This window comes from Nyctereutes procyonoides, unplaced genomic scaffold, assembly GCF_905146905.1.
Source record: "Nyctereutes procyonoides isolate TBG_1078 unplaced genomic scaffold, NYPRO_anot_genome, whole genome shotgun sequence".
NCBI lineage: Eukaryota > Metazoa > Chordata > Mammalia > Carnivora > Canidae > Nyctereutes > Nyctereutes procyonoides.
The window spans coordinates 15068117-15086479 of record NW_026575126.1 but is presented as its reverse complement, the minus strand read 5'-3'; the positions used below and the strand labels follow the sequence as shown (position 1 = coordinate 15086479).

The following is an 18363-nucleotide window of genomic DNA, read 5'->3' as shown; positions in this document are numbered from 1 at the left end:
TGTCTATAGCAGAAGAATAAGAATCTATTTTATCCAAATACATTATAACATTCTCTCTCTCCTAAATAAAATGTTGCACATGGAGTACAAGATGCAGGGACTCTTTATTTCTTTTCCTCATGTTTTCTTAAAGGAGTCCATTGCGCTGAACCATTCTGATCCTCTGATCCATGGCAGTAAGTTGCTAATCCTGTTGGTTAGCCACATTTTTTAGTAGATCTGCAGGTCATTTTGCTTAAAGTAGGAAGTGGGTTCCACATTTATCTCTTCGCTCAGCCCAGCATTCCCCTGTGTTTCCTATTTCCTTGTGGAATGTCTTGGAACAGGTGGGTGGGGTAAAGAATTGTGTGACTGGTTTTTAAATGACATCAGCCCAGCTCATGAATCAGGTTGTGTTCAGTTCTGACTGGAAGTAGGAAACCTTGCCAGTTCTCCAATTAGATCCTTACCAGGGGACCCAGGATAAAGCTAATATCTGATCCCCATTCTTCCTTTGTCTTTTCCTAATTAGCCATAGGATAGAGAAGAGGAGTGGATAGTAATTGTTACCCCTAACCACTGGCAAATAAGGAAAGGACACTGAGGCAAGATTAGGCTTGACCGGACATAGAAAACTATGTGACAGGGCACCCCGGGTGACTCAGTGGTTTAGCGCCACCTTCAGTCCAGGGTGTGATCCTGGAGACCTGGGATCGAGTCCCACGTCAGGCTCCCTGCATGGAGCCTGCTTCTCCCTCTGCCTGTGTCTCTGCCTCTCTCTGTGTGTGTCTCTCATGAATAAATAAATAAATAAAATATTAAAAGGAAAAGAAAACTTGTGACAGTATAGTTTTTTCTGTCCTTTGACTTCAGATACGAAATTTACTAGAGTTTCTTTTTTTTCTATGATAATAAAGATATTTCTCTGAGGGTTTTTTTGGTTGAAAGTTAAAAGGTCTTCTAGAAATGTCAAGTTCAATCACACGTTCTTTTGCCATAATTGCTGAACTATACTAGCATAACTGGTATTTTGCTCATGATGATCCTACTACCTGAAACACTCTCCTTAAGCCCTTCCTGCTTACATTTTCCTTTTGGAGGGCTAATTCCAACTTCACTTAGAACATGAGTTCTCTGAGATCAAAGAGTTCATCTTAATCATTCTTGATGATCATTAATATCATTCATCCCCTTACTTATATATTCATTCAAAAAGGAAAAAAAAACCCTAACTTGTTAGCATCTCCTATGTGGTAGATCTTGTGCCAGGTCCCACAGTGACAGAGCCATCACCATGAGAGCAGAGATGCTGCCCTCACAGTCTCTGGTAAAGCCCTTCATGACAAAGGATTTCAATTAAGTAAAGCACTGAGCACAGGGCCTCACAGCATCAGCTACTCAGCACATGCCTGCTCAGTGGATCAATCAGTAGTGATGGAAGTGGCACGTAGTCTGTGTCCTGAGTTTATTGTGTGGATTATCTGGATTCCCAGGCAATAATGTAACACATAGTAAGTAAATAACATTCAGTGAACATTTACTGTAGGTAGGGCACCATGCTGAGTGTTTTACATATATCATTTTATTCATCACAACAACCGTGTCAGGTAAAACCAACTTTTAATGTCCATTTTACAAATGAGGAAACTGAGGCTCAGAGTATAAAAGTAATTTGCCCAATCAACTAGCAACTATCAGAATGAGGATTTGACTGGAGTTGTTCAATTCCAAAGCTTGTGAACTTAAGCATTTTTCTGTACAACCTCTCAGGGGTTGTCTGTTTCAACTCCTTTTAGTGAATCCCAGGACCTTAACAGAGAAGCCATCTATCAGTCAGAAGACAAAATGTTCCACATTGAAAGCAGATAAAAATAGCTTCTTCAGAAGCTCAGTAAAGGTGATGCTTTCTTGTTTGTCATTTTTTCAGAAAGCCATTGATTGTCCTAAAGTGGTAGTATATCTAAGCAGGACTTTCCTGAGGGCCGCATCCAGCTAAGTTAAGGAGGAGATGCCTATGGATTCTTATAATCAAATTTTTGTGAATTTTAATTTATAGAATGTAATTTTACAGTTACTACGGGACCAAATGATTCTGGACAACACATTTAGAAATAGGGGGTGGGGAGGGGGGAAGTGAAACAAATTAAATATGTTGTTCCCTTTCACCACGTGTCCAGTTTCATTTCTTAGGGAAGACAGTAAAGATGGGTTAAAATTATATAATTACTTTATATTCCACCATTCACATTATTTCTATAGTCTCATAGTCTGTGACATTTACTCACTGTTTACATAGCTTGTATTTACAGAGCTAGTGTTCAGGAGACAGTTTTGAGGTTTTTTTCTTAACAATAGTAGCAACAGTAACAATAGCTAAAATTGTTTGCTATGTGCTGGGCTTTGTGCTAAAGCTTTTACAGCAATTTGATCATCTCTGCAATCCTTGGAGACAGTTACCATTATAATCTCCACTTTAAAAAGATCCAAAAGTTAGAAAGGGCAAGTAATAGCTCAGGGTTAAGATTTGGAGAGGTTGAGGATTATCTCAGGGTCAAACACCTATTAAGTGGCTGATTTTATACCCAAGATGAAGTCTGGCAGATTCCAATATCCATGGAATCAATTGTTCTCCTAGCCTACCTCCTTGAGAGTCTGGCCTGACTGCTAGCTAAACCGCCATCAGGTAAGGCCTTGCAATCTAAATATATAAGGTTCTCAGTGTAAAATGATTTGAAGAAGAAAATAGCACATTTTTCCAACTTGATAATCTTTTAAAGTGTACTTTAAGGGTTTTACCTACGGAAAAGCAAGCATCATGGCGGCCTACGAGCAGGTTCAGAAGGGGCCCCTGAAACTAAAAGGTGTCGCAGAGCTCGGTGTGACCAAACGGAAGAAGAAAAAGAAGGACAAAGACAAGGCGAAACTCCTGGAAGCGATGGGAACGAGCAAAAAGAACGAGGAGGAGAAGCGGCGAGGCCTGGACAAGCGAACCCCGGCCCAGGCGGCCTTCGAGAAGATGCAGGAGAAGCGGCAAATGGAAAGGATCCTAAAGAAAACATCTAAAACCCACAAGCAGAGAGTGGAGGACTTCAACAGACACTTGGACACCCTTACGGAGCATTATGACATTCCCAAAGTCAGCTGGACGAAGTAGCCTCCCCACCCAGGGTATGCAGTGGCATCGAGGGGAATTGGAAGGCAAAGTTAAGGTTCTGTTTGGTGCCTTTGGTATTTTCTAGAAACATTCTTTTACACACACCCTTGCGTTTTCTGCTGAGACAGATGCTTTTCCAAAGCAGTGTGCCCTCTTGCTGGAACTTGATTAAAGTAAAACTGTTCTTTTACTCCATTTCAGTTTGTTGGTAGCATAGAAGGTAAACTTTTTTAGTTTGGACTGGAAATTTTGTACAGGTTTATTTAGAGATTAAGGTTATTTCTGTGTCACATACAGAAAAGCGTCTTTACCCCCAAGTTGCATCTCATTCTGACAGTCATCCAGCTAGCTGTCTTTACTGGGATGAAACGGACTCCAGAGGATAAGGAGTTAATGCCAGCATGGACTCCAGAGGATAAGGAGCTAATGCCAGCACAGCCTGAGCTTACAGACCCCGCGCGGCCTGCGTGAGCTGTCCTCCCAAGCACCATTTAGCTTGGGGCTTATTCTCTTCCTTCCAGAGCCTAGGGAAGCCACTTAAACCTTCATGGCCTTCAGAATACCTCCTCAGCCACCTGGTGTGTGAGACAATGCAGCCTGGGAAGCAGAAGAATCTCCAAATGCAAGGATATAGTACACACCTTGTCCCTGTCTGAGCAGCCTGTGGCCGGCACGCAGTCTCTCCCCCTAGGGTCCCCATTCCAGACATGTCTAGAGGGTATCACCGTGGCAGACTTCATTAATCAAGGACAGCATCCCTTTGTAATGGACCCAGACACAGCCTGCCTCACTACCCTCAACCCTAGGCTCTAAGCAGTCCCCACGTTTATTCAGAGTTGGCAGAGAACATGTAGCCTGCTTGGTGTTTTTGGCCTAAGGACACCTCAGGGGTGACAGAACCTGGGCAGAGCCCCAGCACCAAGAGTACAGTCAAAGGGGATGACGGAGGTCCTGGTGCTGGAGAGCCCTGATCTCTGAGGACCTGTGTTATACCTGCATGATGAGGATCAAACCATATATACTACTGGGAGGAAGACTGTTGACCTAGGTAGTGGCAGAGTAGTAAAGTCAAAAGAGAAAAACCAAGTGTTGGGTTTGGGGCTGTCACGTATGAACAGAATAAAGCAAAAAATAATTATTAAAAAAAAAATAAAATAAAAAAAAAATAAAGTGTACTTTAAGAGGCACTTGAGTGGCTTAGTAGATTAAGCATCCAACTATTGATTTGGGCTCAGGTCATGCTCTCAGGGTCCTGAGATCCAGCTCTGTGTCAGACTCTGCACTCAGCCAGGCGTCAGCTTGAGTTTCTCCCTCTCTCTTTGCCCCTCTCCTTGCTCATGCTTTCTCTATAAAATAAATAAATAAAATCTTTTTTTAAGTGTTTTTTTTTTAAGAATTTATTTATTCATGAGACACACAGAGGCAGAGACACAGGCAGAGGGAGAAGCAGGCTTCCTGCAAGGAACCGGATGCAGGACTGAATCCTGGACCCCAGGATCACACCCTGAGCCAAAGGCAGATGCTCAACCGCTGAGCCACCCCGGCGTCCCTTTTTAAGTATTTTAAAATGAGATAGCCTTACTAAAAGTAAATTATTAAAGAGCACTTGTCATTAAAATTATATTTAATACGTATTTACTATTTATTTTCTTCTAAAATGTTCCTGGTTTTCTTCTCCAGGCCTAAATGCAGTATTTTTTCCCAAGCCATTCTGAATTTGGTTTTGCTTCAAGTTAGAAAAGCTCTCTGACTATAGCTGTGGATCCATGTTTTCAACTGCTCTGCTCTTTGCCGATGATTTTGACTCCTTCAGCAAAGGCACTCTGGCCTGCCAAGGCTCTTTTATATGGGAACTTAAATAGATATTGCAGAGAAGAATCAGCAGCAATTATGAATTGTACTTCTGGGTCTCTGTTATTTTAATATAAGACTAAATTTTCTTATTAATCACTTGCTACAGGTTTATCTTCTAAACACAGTCCAGGAACATAGTGTTGTGTAGTTACAAATGGCCTTCTTAATTAGCTTCCTAGCCCTATTTGAGTTAATAGCTATATCAGAGCATGGCGTTTTAAATAACATTTAAATAAATCCTCAAGGAGTTTTATCACACTTACTGTCTGCTCCCTTTCATGCCATTGTCACCAAAATCATCAAGAATCATTATACTTGTTCTTACACAAATATTTTCTAGACCATCCATTTATTTGTTAAGAGGGAAGATGTTGGATCTCACTGTTTTAATGAGAAAAAAGTCACTTGAGTTAAGAGAAATTGTAGAATGTTGTCACAGAGGTTGTCAGGGAAGTAAAGCTACAACATTTGAGTGTACAGGATTGAGCCTTTTACTTCTAGCCAGGAAGGCCTACAGGAATTTCCCTTTTGCTGTGAATAGTTAGAAAACTGGACCAGTTATGTGAAACCCTGGTTTTCAGACAGTGTACAAGAGGAAGGAAACAAATGAAGTGCAATCTACACTTGCCGCAGCTCACAGTCCAGAATCTGTTTCCAGGCCACATAGGAGAGATGGGGACAGAATAATGCTCAGTGGTCTTGCTGAGTTCAGAGGATGAAGACCAGAGTTTGGGGAGATCAAGAGTTTCAGGACAGAATACTGGAGGTGAGGATACTTCATGAAGAGAGCTTTCTAGACATCTGTAGAATTGCTCCTTCAGTCTTTGGCTATAAATGTATTTGTCTGTGCATGCATAAAAGCAACTACTTAAGACTAGAGAGAGAACCACAAGAAAATGGGCCAAAAAATTGCTGGAACTTAAAATAGATGGGAATAATTCATATTCCTACCAGCCAGAATGGAGAGACCGCAAAATGTGTGTGTGGGCGGGGGGCAAGCATGAGTGACAAGATAGGCAGACAAAGGAGAGAGCCCATAGTGCAAAGGGATCTTATAGTCAGAACAGGAATATATATATGGCTGGAGAAGTCAACATGAACAATGTAATCAGTGACCAGTGGGAATATGACCATTTCAGCTATGATAGTGCCAGTGACTAAGAATCTAGATCCATGATGAGATGGTTGTATATCCTGGAATATTCCAGCACAGGATTCTCTGTAAATGTATATTGTGGATGTCACCCAGAAAGAAGTGGAGAAGAAAAGGAAGGACCTGAATTTAACTTAGTTTAAGATTTAAATGATTGGGGCAGCCCCGGTGGTCTAGCGGTTTCGCGCCACCTGCAGCCGGGGGTGTGATCCTGGAGACCCGGGATCGAGTCCCACATCGGGCTCCCTGCATGGAGCCTGCTTCTCCCTCTGCCTGTGTCTCTGCCTCTCTCTCTCTCTGTCTATGAATAAATTTTAAAAATCTTTAAAAAAAAGATTTAAATGATTGAGAAGTTACTGGATTTGACTACATTTACCTGGACTGTTTTCTGTCTCTAGAAAATATGTTCAGTTAGCAGAAAATAAAATAATTTATATATAATAATTTGTACTCTTAAAAATGGTCTATTGCATATTACTTAATGTCATGGGGCCTGGTTCACCATCTTTTAAATAGGGAAAATAATATCGACTTCACATGCTGACTGAAGTTTCAAGGAGTAATTTGTGGGGAAATAAAAAAACTTTATACTTTTAGAAGAAAATTTCCTTTTTTTTTTTTTTTAGAAGAAAATTTCTAATGTGTTAGGTAAGCTAACATTCTTGGAGTTTTTTGTTCTTTTTTTTTTTGTTGTTCTTTTTTTAATGTAAATTCTACACCCAACATGGGACCCCAACTCACGACCCTGAGATCAAGAGTCACATGCTCTATCAACTGAGCTAGCCAGCCCCCCCCCCCAGCTTGATTTTAAAACCAATATGATTTCCATTGTTTTAGGAGAATTGCTCTGGCTGCAGTGTGTGTGATGACTTGAAGAAGGGAAGACCATTAAGAAGAAATCGGGAGGCTTTGTAATTGTTCAGACAACACAGAATGGGACCAACTTTAGGAAATTGCAGTGTGGATGGGTTCAAGAGCCTTTCCAATGGTAAAAATGTGGAGAGGGGGGAGGAATTACAGGGGAGTCATAGATGACTCCAAGGTTTTAGGCTTGGTGATTAAGGGGACAAGGATGACTTTAACAGAATTCAAAAGTAAGGATGTCAGAAGGCTTTGGAGAAAGGTGAATTCAATTTAAAGCATGTTGAATATAGAATACAAAGATGCCATTCAACAAGAAAAGTCAACAGTAATGTATGTAATGGTTAATGAGGATGTGGTGTAGCCCTGGAGGCAGACTCTTGCAAAAGTTACTTAAGCTCTCAGTGCCTCGGTTTCTTTTTGTGGAGAATGGTGGTAAAATAGTATATACTTCATGGATTTGTTAGGAAGCTTGAATATAAAGTCATCCAGCAGGAACACTTAAAATGGCACCGTCTTTGAATGTAGCTATTGTAGCCATTGTTGACAGGAGGATGGTACCAAGGACATGAGCAAAGAGAACTGCCCATTGCCCTGGGTGACAGGAAATGTAGCTCTGAACACTTAACTAGCTGGTGACTTCGAACAAGGGATTCAACCGGACATCAGTTTGTTCATCTGTGAAAACAAGGGATTAGGTAATTCTCTATAAGGCCTCCTATAGCTCTAATCATTGTATGATTGTGTTGAGACTGAGAGTAAAATTTGTCATAAATAAAGCATAAGGGAAATAACTTATTCACAGATAATGGAGCAGTGATGTTCATCACATTTTTAAGTACCTGTGTGTCCCTAAGACATCTTTTTTGCATTTAAAGCAAGTTAGGAATTTAGACATGTAAAGGTAAAAAGCTTTTTGAAATTTGCTTTTGGAGATTTTTTTTTAATTTAGAATTTTTTTAAAAAAGATTTTATTTGTTTATTCACGAGAGAGAGAGAGAGAGAGAGAGGCAGAAACATAGACAGAGGGAGAAGCGGGCTCCATTCAGGAAGCCCGATGTGGGACTTGATCCTGGGACCCCAGGATCACGCCCTGAGCCAAAGGCAGACGCTCAACTGCTGAGCTACCCATGCGTCCCTTTAATTTAGAATTTTGACTGTGCATTATTCTAGTGGCTTTTCTATTTACCTGCCATTGTAAATTTTCTGCAGGATTTCTGGTAAGTGTATGGAGCCTTCTCCTGTTAGCTTGGCTTAGTGATGTCACAGAACAGCTGTCTGGATGCTTACTTCATCTGCAAGAATAGGATATTTCATTTGCCAGGATTTTCACTTGTTAAAAAGGATCCCAGTCTCCATAGACAGGGTATTAATTAGCTATTTTTTGATAAGCTTTCTAGAGTAGAATGTAATCCTATTCCCATTAGGTTACCAGAAATTGTTATTAATAGAAACATGCTAAGCACATAAACAAAGCTAAGATTTGCATGTGTCGTATATGGGGGAAAGCTTATGAGGGAAAAAGCTTTAAGGAGAAGATACCAAAGGACTCCCTCTAAATAGCTTATACCTTCTCCATCATTTTGCCTTTAATAGGGGAGATTTTCTTTACCCTAATTAACTTCTTCTATCCCCTTCTTGTGGAATATGGCTGAAATACGAGGATGGAGTCCAATAAGTAATCTGTAAAAATCAGCCCAGATTACTTTATTATCTCATATTCAGGTCAAAAACTTTCTTCATATGACACATGTTTACCATTCACTTTAGGTATATTTTCAAAGTGTTTAACTATCAGATGAGAAATCAAATACAAAAACTGTATAACAGTTTATACTATATATTTTCCAATTTTTCACGTGGATAGGCTTCAAATATTAATGAAGAAGAAGAGAGGTTGTCAACTTATTTAGGAAGCCAAGTATTCAGTTCTCAGATTACTCAAAAGTCTTATTGTACATGGGTGGGTATGTATTGTGTGTGTATATTGGCAGGGAGGGATTATGTTTTGCCTTGTGAAAGAACCATTTAAGGAAAATCTGGCAGACATTGTGAATAGCTTTGATTTAAAATTTTTTCTTATCAGTTGAAAAATACCTGTGCCACTAACTGTGCCTTGTGTGGAAACGTCTAAAAATGTGCCTGCCTGGATAATTTCCCAGAGGGCCATGGTCTTTACTCTTGTCTTCCAGTGCCAAGCCACATATATTCTGTGATCTTTGGTTTCATCGGATGGCAGATGCTTCTTCATTTCATGCCATGAAAAGTGAAATTCCAGCTAATATGAAAACTTTATAAATAATTTGTACTTGAGTCTAAGAAGATAATTTAAATTTGTATGTATATATAATAGTATACTAATTATTTTAAAGTTGTTTAAGTAGAAATGATTTTATATTAATAAAATTAGGTGAGAAAAGCCATTGGAATTTCTTTTTAAAATATTTTATTTATTTATTTGAGATAGAACAGAGGGAGAAGCAGACTCCCCACTGAGCAGAGAGCAGATATGGGGCTTGATCCCAGGACGCTGAGATCATGACCTGAGCTATAGGCAGACACTTAACTGACTGAGGCACCCAGGCGCCCTGGCTTTTTGTCTTAAAAACATTTTTACAAGGGGTGACTGGGTGGCTCAGTTGGTTAAGTATCCATCTTCGCCTCAGCTCAGGTCATGATCTCAGGGTCCTGGGATTGAGCCCTGTAATAGGTTCCCTGCTCAGTGGGGATCCTGCTTCTCCTTTGCCTGCCACTCCCCCAGCTTGTGTAGTCTTTCTCTCTTTCTCTGTATCAAATAAATAAAATCTTAAAAAAAAAAAAAGAAAAATCTTTTTACTGAACCAGGAATCTTATTATAGTATAAATATAGGCCTTGGGTTCTAAGACCTGCTACGATTGAGAAAGGTTACTTAAACCTAATAAGAGTTGGTTCCCTGATCTCTATAACTGCTAAGATCTCTTCTGATTTTAATACTCCATGATTCTGTAAGTTGTATCATGTGCTACTTTCTTTTCATTTAATTCTCTAGTTCAGAAATTTATCACGCATATATCTTCATCTTGCTTTGACGTCTATTAGGTGATCAATAAATGTTTGTTAAAGTAATGGTATGTTTTGCTGCTTCTGATGGGTTGTGAAATTACTGTAATTTCACAACTTTTTATATTGGGCTGTTACTCATCTTTATCTTTGTCAAATGATATTATTGCTGCTTTAACATTTACTTGCTGTCTACCATAGCTTTGTGCATGATATAGAGTTGGTTTTTATGTGTTCTTACTAAGGTGTTTCAGAGAGGAATCTTCAGGAAAAATTCTTTCCTTACACCTAATCTTGGTCACTCTAAAAAATAGAGGGTGGCTCTGTAGGTTAAGCTGCCGACTCTTGATTTTGGCTCAGGTCACGATCTCATGGTCCTGGGCTCCAGCCCCAGGAGCTCTGGGAGGCCCTCGGTGTGTTAGATGTGTGGCTCCACTCCCAGCTCCACACTCAGCAGAGAGTCGGTTTCATGATTCTCTCTCTCTTTCTGCCCCTCCTCTCCACTCTTGTGTGCTGTCTCTCAAATAAATAAATCTTTTTTAAAAAAGAGGTAAAAAGATAAAAAGATAGACACAAATATTTTCATAATCATAAAATAATCCAGAAAGTACATTTTACTTTTATTCGGCTTGACTCTACTTGCGAAAAAAAAAAGCCCAAACATTCTGAAATTGGCCAGTTGCCCTATGGAAGGAAATGGTACCCCAACTCTATCATTTGGAAAAGTAGAGACAGATATTACGTACCGTGAGCTTGGGGATACCTATCCTTATCCTTTCTTCTGAGGCTCTTAGATGGATATACTGAAGAGAAAAAAATTATAAGAAACATTGTTTCCTGTTTAATGAAATAATTTTAAAATTATAATATTTGTTCCCTTAACTTTGATTTTTTCCATCATACATTTTCAATTAATATTTAAGTGACGATTAAACAGTTTAACTGAAGGCAGCCCAGGTGGTTTAGTGGTTTAGCGCCGGTTTAGCGCCGCCTTCAGCTTAGGGTGTGATCCTGGAGCCCCGGGATCGAGTCCCACGTCGGGCTCCCTGTGTGGAGCCTGTTTCTCCCTCTGCCTGTGTCTCTGCCTCTCTCTCTATGTCTCTCATGAATAAATAAATAAAATCTTTAAAAAAATAAGTAAAATCTTAAAAAAACAACAGGTTAACTGAGTCATCAGATAGATTCACTGAGATAGTGTATTAGTTCTTTTAAAAATGCCTAATTCTATAGGATATATATTCAGCTTCATATATTTTCAGTATTTAACACAAACACCACCAAGGATTAATATGCCATTTAAGCCTATATATATCTCTATTTAGCCTTAATATCTCCATTTAATATGGAGAGTTAATTAGTTTTGCTAGTAAGAAGCCACCTTAGAGCATTTAATACATTTTATATTATTATTTGTTCTGAGAGACTAACTCAAGATTTATAGGGTTCAATTTTGAACCTCAGAATAAATAAAGGGAAGGGAAGCCAAAACTTCCCTGGTGTTGAGGAAAAACCCCTGCTTTCTAACTCTCTATGAATGGCAGTATTGTTCACCACAGTACGGGGAGCCGGGACCTTGCCATTCCATACTTAGGCTTGTTTTTATTTTTAAGGAATGTCGGAAAATGGTGAAAATGAATGTTTTTTCTTTTTCTTCTTTCCTTAATACCTCATGGATCCTGACCTTTTCCCTTTAAACTGGTTTAGTATGTGTTTCCTTTAAAATTGGTCACTGACCCAAAAATAAGTTTTTCTTTTTTCCATGATCTTCTCTAAAGAATTCTGTTAATAGCACACTAAACTGGATTACAAACTTACTGAATAAGTGCTTTGAATTCTAGGCAACCTTGGGATAAAGGGCACAGAAAGAGTAATACTGCATAAAACGAAATTGAGCGAGTTGGTATAAAGGAAAGGAATGCAACTGTATGGTTGATGTGATCAACATCTTCTAGTAGGTTTATTAGCAATTTAATGGAATATGGTTATTCAAGCACAATAATAGCTTCAGTTGAAATGTCTGCTCTGCTCTTTTTCCCATACACTTTGGAAGGAGTTGAATGTGACAGTTGAGCTTTCAACAAGCTTCATGAATTTTAAATCCTTTCGAGACATAAAGTGGGTTACATGGCATGTAGTCAGTGTGGACAAGGAATTGGCAGCCTCGCCGGGTGTTATGGGATATCAGGTGTCTTCAACATACTGAGGACCTGAATTCACTAGGTGCATTCTGGGTCTGCTCTGCATACCCACAAAGAACAGAGGACCTCTTTCTTTCTTTTTTTGAAGATTTTATTTATTTATTTGAGAGAGAGAGTACAAGCGGCAGAGAGAGAAGTAGGCTGTGCATTGAGCAGGGAGCCTGATGTGGGGCTCGATCCCAGGACCCCAGGATCATGACCTGAGCCAAAGGCAGCTGCTTAACCGATTAAGCCACCTAGGTCCCCAGAGGACCTTTCTGTCCAAAATTTAATAATTAATTATCTTGCAGTTCCACAGTTACCTTCCCAGCAATTGCTTCAAGATTTAAACTTCATATCATCACAAAAGAAAATCTTCACTAATGTCTCAGAACAAATTATTTTTTGGCAGCTGAATATTTCACTTTTTTTCCTCTCTCTCCTATCTGATCCATGTATATTTAGAGAAGAAAACCTCTGTGAATTGTGACATAGATTTGTATCCTCAGATTTTAACACATATCCTGATTGGTCCTGAAGTATTTCTTTAAATATTTAAATATCTTATATAGCTGTTCTCAAATTCTGTTACCACGTAAAAGTCTGAATCTTTGCTTGGGGATAGTAAGTATTGAAATATTCTGGAATTCAGTACAAAGAGCTTTACTAATTGTATCTGAAACTACCTTACAACAAAAGACTATTTTCAGAAGATAATTTTTCAAGAAGTCCACTGGAAAGCAATCTCAATTTAAAGTGTGAATTCATCCTTAAATTATCTTAAAACAGGGCAGCCCAGGTAGCTCAGCGATTTAGCACCACCTTCAGCGCAGGGCGCGATCCTTGAGTCCCGGGATCGAGTCCCATGTCGGGCTTCCTGCGTGGAGCCTGCTTCTCCCTCTGCCTGTATCTCTGCCTGTGTGTGCGTGTGTATGTGTGTTTCTCATGAATAAATAAAATCTTTAAAAAAAAAAAGAAAATTAAAAAATATATATATCTTAAAACAGTCCCCCATATTTTATTTAAATATAGAATGTGGGTACTGGTAGTGTAACTTAATAGCATGAGCAGAAAAACATTTCCACAAACACAGTAGGAAATTTTGGAAGTTTATATGAGAGATTATTAGCACTGGTATTTATGAATGATATTGGGGTTACAAAGTTTTTAATGGTTTTATTTTTACTGATCTGTACTCTCTAATTTTTCTGCATTGAATGTATAGAATGGGGTGTGCTACCTTTATCATCGCAAGTCTAGGGAGAGTGGGTTTTACAGAGATCTCTCAGAAAGTTGATAAATATTCCCTGCAGTTGGGAAATACCCTGGGCACTGGTCTACGAGATCTGAAGAGCAAGAAACTGGGTGACTAATGACTTAGAAACAGAGCCAGAAGAGTGCCAAGTTGTTGGGGACAGATGCACTGCCAGAGTTTGTGGAAGTGTTTGCGCGCATTAGAAATACAGGAGTAAAAGCTGGGCTGGGGTTGTTTCAAGTCCAGTCCAAGAGTAAGAGGATCCCTGCAGCGAGAGCCTGAATGGAGTGAACCACAGGTGAACCAGGGGCTAGTAACTCAAGCGAAAAAGACTCCTGCAATGTGGCTACAAGTGGTCCGCTCCTCCTTACCCAGAGTCACATCAGTATTTGAATGTTTACAATAGTAGAAAGGATGCATTAATAAGCCATGTCCTCTGTGTGTAGATCTGCCTTGGGAGTGATTACTGTAGTTGTAGGTAGTAAAGTTTTAAATGTTCAGATATTTCTCAACTTTGTCCACCAGTGACACAACAATCATTATCCACTAACCAATCATAGCTCTTTTCTTTTGTGCACATTTCCTTTTAGTCTTTGTTAACACACTGTTTAAAAAAGTGTTGCAATCTAGTTTTTAACCAGCTAAATTTATCATTATTCTTCTTATTCTTAGAGAGATCTCTTAGTTTCTCCTTGGGTATTTATAAGGATACACTTCAATTCTTTGCACAAATACTAAATGACATTAATCACTAAAGAGACACTATGTTAAATTGTGCTCTGAAGACCTGAAAGTTAATCTACTTTTCCAAGAGAAACCAAAGCAACAAGAAAGTCTGGCTAACTATATGTCAGTAAGAAATACTTAAGGAATATATTTACTATATATACTATACATATATATAGTATAAATATATAAATATTTAGTAAATATATACTAAAATGGATTTAGCTTTGTGTTTAGCATAAACAGTACTGTGTTCACTTAGTATTTATTTCAAGATCTGAGTGTCAACTTATATGATACTAAATTTAGCTCAGATACATTTGAAAACTTTACAAACTATACCCACTGTTAAATGAAGTGGTTTTTGCCAACGGTGAGCTTTGTTAGACTATAAGCTTTGTACATTTTATAATAAGCACATTCCTGTTGTGAAATGGAATGCGTCTGATCCATAATAAATCTGGTTGAGAGACAATGGAACTTAGCCAGCTCAGCCCTGGTTCAAGGAAAAAGACAATAAATAGGGGCAGTGATATTTAGGAGAATCTAATTTCATCATGCACTGCCTCATAAGAAGAGAATCTAGAAGGCATTAAGGCTATTGTACTTTGAGAATTACTCAGAACCAGCTACAAAGTGCCTTCCATGTTATAGAAGGGACTAATAGCTATTCCTCAGATAAATGTTTTATTTAAAAGTTAATTTATATTTAGTAATCAATCGGACACAGAAATAAACTTTTTTTTTTAAGAGAAAACTGTAAGGACAAGAATGTTAACCATATTTTTCTAAAACAATTGGGGAAAGGCAAAACTCACCAGCTAGACAATAATTAGTTTTCTTTGGTAAAACGTTGACTGGAATGTTTCTATTAGGAAAATATTATCGAACTGTTCCAGTTTCATTCCAGCTGAGGATACTGAGATTCGATAACAGAAAAGAGAAATTACTCAGTATTTTTGTTACCACTATGTTAGAATTTGGACAGCTGTCAAAAACAAGAACAGTTTCTTGAAACTAGCCGTTTTATACAACTATGTTTGGAAATAAGCCTGTACTTCATATCATAAGCATATAAATATTCAGCTGGTGGTTTTTCACTAAATATTTTAAATAAGCTCTAGGAGAAGCAAATGTTTGAACATATGACAAAGGGTGAATATTTACAAAATCACTTGCCATGCTGCAGCCTGGAATCAGAAGGCAGCTTCTCAGAGTGGATTACTATGTCCGCTGTTAACAATGAGTGCAGCCTGTTACGACCACCTCTAAGGAAGGCTGTAATCACAATACACAAAAAAGTCTAGGACTAAGAAGGAAAAAAGAAAAAGCATTCCCCCAAACAACAGCATACCAAAAACCATCCTGAATTTTGTGTTCAAACACTGGGCAATGTGGTACAGTTAAAAAAAAAAAAAAGTACTAACGTGCCAGTTGTGAAGAAAGTTAGTTTCAATTGGTTAAAAAGATAAATAAATAAGCACAATGTTTTTAAAAGATATGCAGCCTTATTCATTTTTAGCACATACAACAGTCATTTAGGATTTACTAATGAAGGGTTTCTAAATTGAGATCTTTAGCAAACCTACTTGAATAAGTGAGTCAGAATGTTTTAATTAGCACAGCAAGCATCCATTTAGTCCTGTGGTGCTCTGGTATGAATTATTTTGGACTAATTGATCTAAAATGTGTTTGAAAGTTGTTCTTCCTATAGCCTTGCTAACTTTATTTGCTTAATGAACTTCACCCTGTCTCCTGTTCAAAGTGATCACAATTTCAAAATTTATAGCCTCTTAAAGAATGAAATCTTATACTACTGCCATATCTATAGCAAAACTGAATCTAACAAGAAAACACACAGCCATTTGACAATAAGTAGCTCTTGAAGCTTTAACATATCGATTACATCCAGAAAGTTCATTACAATCCATTTATTTATTTCCAGACCTTCTATCCTGGTGGTATCTGTGCAGTCATAATGTATGTGCATTAAGTAGTCTTTTCCTGACAAAGGGGATTATTCCTTCCATTGCTATAACCAGACACTGTACTGTGCAACAGCAATCACTCAAAAATATCTCCAGGAGTCTATTTCTTGGAATACGGTAGTTAAGAAGAATTGTCAAGGCCAGATACCTCACATCACTTCCTACAGAACACAGTTTGAGGTAGTTCTAATTTCCCCTGGTTTTATATACTTTTTATGTCTTACTTCAAGTTCTGACTACACCCCAGAAGTCTAGGTTAATATTTTCAAGTGTGTTGATCTCTCCATATTGAGGATATCTAGAAGGCGTTTTAAACTCAGCTTGGCTAAAACAGAACTCTTGAATTTTCTCCCTAGACTTGTTCCTTTCCTCTTCCTTTTCTGTATCAGAAATTAGTGCTATCATCCACCCCATTGCTCAAGTCAAAAATCGAAGTCATTCTTGATTGTTTTCCTTCCTTCACTCTCACATCTAATCCACCAACAAGCCCTGCCAGCTGTCCCTCAAAACACATCCCAAATTATGCCAGGTTTTTTTTGTTTGTTTTTGTTTTTGTCTCCACTATCATCACCTTTGTCCAAGCAACCGTTATCTTTTGCTTGGACTGCAAATACCTTTTAGCTAAATTCTCTGCTTCCAGTCTTGCCTTCCAGTCCATTTTCCACAAAGCAGCCAGCCAGAATTATCTTTGTAAATTAGATGATGTCACTCTCCTTCAAATATCCAGTGGCTTCTGATAACACTTAAAATTTTAACCATTTAATGGTAGTTTACTAAGTTTTTTATGATTGATCCTCTGCCTACATCCCCAGCTTTATCGAGTTCCTTGCTATATTCATTTTCTAGTACCACATACCAGGTGGCTTAAACAACAAAAATTTATTTTCTTATAATTTTGGAGCCTAGAAGTCTGAGATCAAGGTATGGGCTAGGTTGTTTTTCCTGAAGCCTTTCTTTGGTTTTTATGTGGTCTTCCCTTAGTACCTGTGTATGTCCTAATCTCTTTTCATAAGGATACCAGTCCTATTGGATTAGGACCCACTCTAAAGGCCTCACTTTAACTTAATTACCTCTTTAAAGGCCTTATCTCCTAATTTAATCACATTCTAAAATACTGGGGGTTAGGACTTCAATATATAAATTTTGAGGGGAGAAAATTCATCTCATACACTTGCCCTATTCATTTAGCCCCATATTGGTTATCTTTCTGTTCCCTGAACATATTAAGCTTGTTCCCACCTTAAGACTTTTGCACTGTCACTCATTGGAACATTCTTCTCCCTGATAGCAACAGAGTTCTCTCAGTAGACTCATACATATGTCACATGTTCTGAAAGACTATTCCTGACCTCCCAGTTGAGCCCGCTCATTTTATAAGCATACCTCAGAGATACGGCATGTTCAGTTCCACATCACAATAAAGTGAGCCAACTGAATATTCTGGTTTCTCAGTACATATAAAAATTATGCTTATGTTATACTGTAGTCTAGTAAGTATGCAATAGCATTATGTCTAAAAATATGTGTATTTTAATTGAAAATTACATTATGGCTAAGAAAATAATGTTAACCACCATCTCAGCTTTCAGTGAATCTTTTTGCTGGGGGAAGGGTCTTGCCTCACTGTCGATGGCTAATGACTGATCAGGGTGGTGTCTGTTGACGGTTGAGATGGCTGTGATATTTCTTAAAATAAGACAACACTGAAGTTTTCCATGTCCATTGACTCTTCCTTTTGCCAACAATTTCTCTGTAACATGTGATACTGTTTGATAGCCTTTTATTGACAGAAATTTGTTCAAAATTGGAGTCAGTCCTTTCAAACCCTGCCACTGCTTTATCAACTAAGTTTATGTAAAATTAGATGTAAAAATATAAATTATGTAAAAATACAATTATGTATATCCTTTGTTGTCATTTCAACAATCTTCAGAGCACTCACACCAGGAATTGATTCCATCTTAAGAAACCACTATCTTTGCTCACTCATAAGAAGCAATTCCGCATCCATACAAGTTTTATTATGAAATTTCAGCCATGCAGTTATATCTCTAGGCTCCACTTCTAATTCTAGTTCACTTGCTGTTTCTACCGCAACTGCTGTTACTTCCTTTACTGAAGGCTTGAGCCCCTCAAAGTCATCCATGAGAGATAGAACTACGTCTTCCAAACTCCT

General features: G+C 38.3%; 2 protein-coding genes across 11 annotated transcripts in view; both read left to right on the top strand.

Moving 5' to 3' along the window:
* Positions 1–18363, top strand: part of DDAH1 (dimethylarginine dimethylaminohydrolase 1) — a 137916-nt gene that overhangs the window by 64454 nt on the left and 55099 nt on the right. Inside the window, exon 1 of one of the 10 annotated variants that reach the window (XM_055341181.1) lies at positions 7001–7128. The exons of 8 other annotated variants lie outside the window; for them this stretch is intronic. Coding sequence is in view for 1 of the 2 variants with exons in the window: in XM_055341177.1 (XP_055197152.1) it covers positions 7126–7128 (3 nt within the window). In the remaining variant the exon portion in view is untranslated. Of the gene's footprint in view, positions 1–7000; positions 7129–18363 lie in introns of those variants that run through there. One more of the 10 variants, XM_055341177.1, reaches the window with a different exon arrangement.
* On the top strand, positions 2782–4276 carry LOC129520157 (protein FAM32A-like). The gene is made up of 2 exons (XM_055341187.1): positions 2782–3147; positions 3655–4276. The coding sequence occupies exon 1, from the start codon at positions 2795–2797 to the stop codon at positions 3131–3133; it is 339 nt and encodes a 112-aa protein (XP_055197162.1). The 5' UTR covers positions 2782–2794; the 3' UTR covers positions 3134–3147; positions 3655–4276.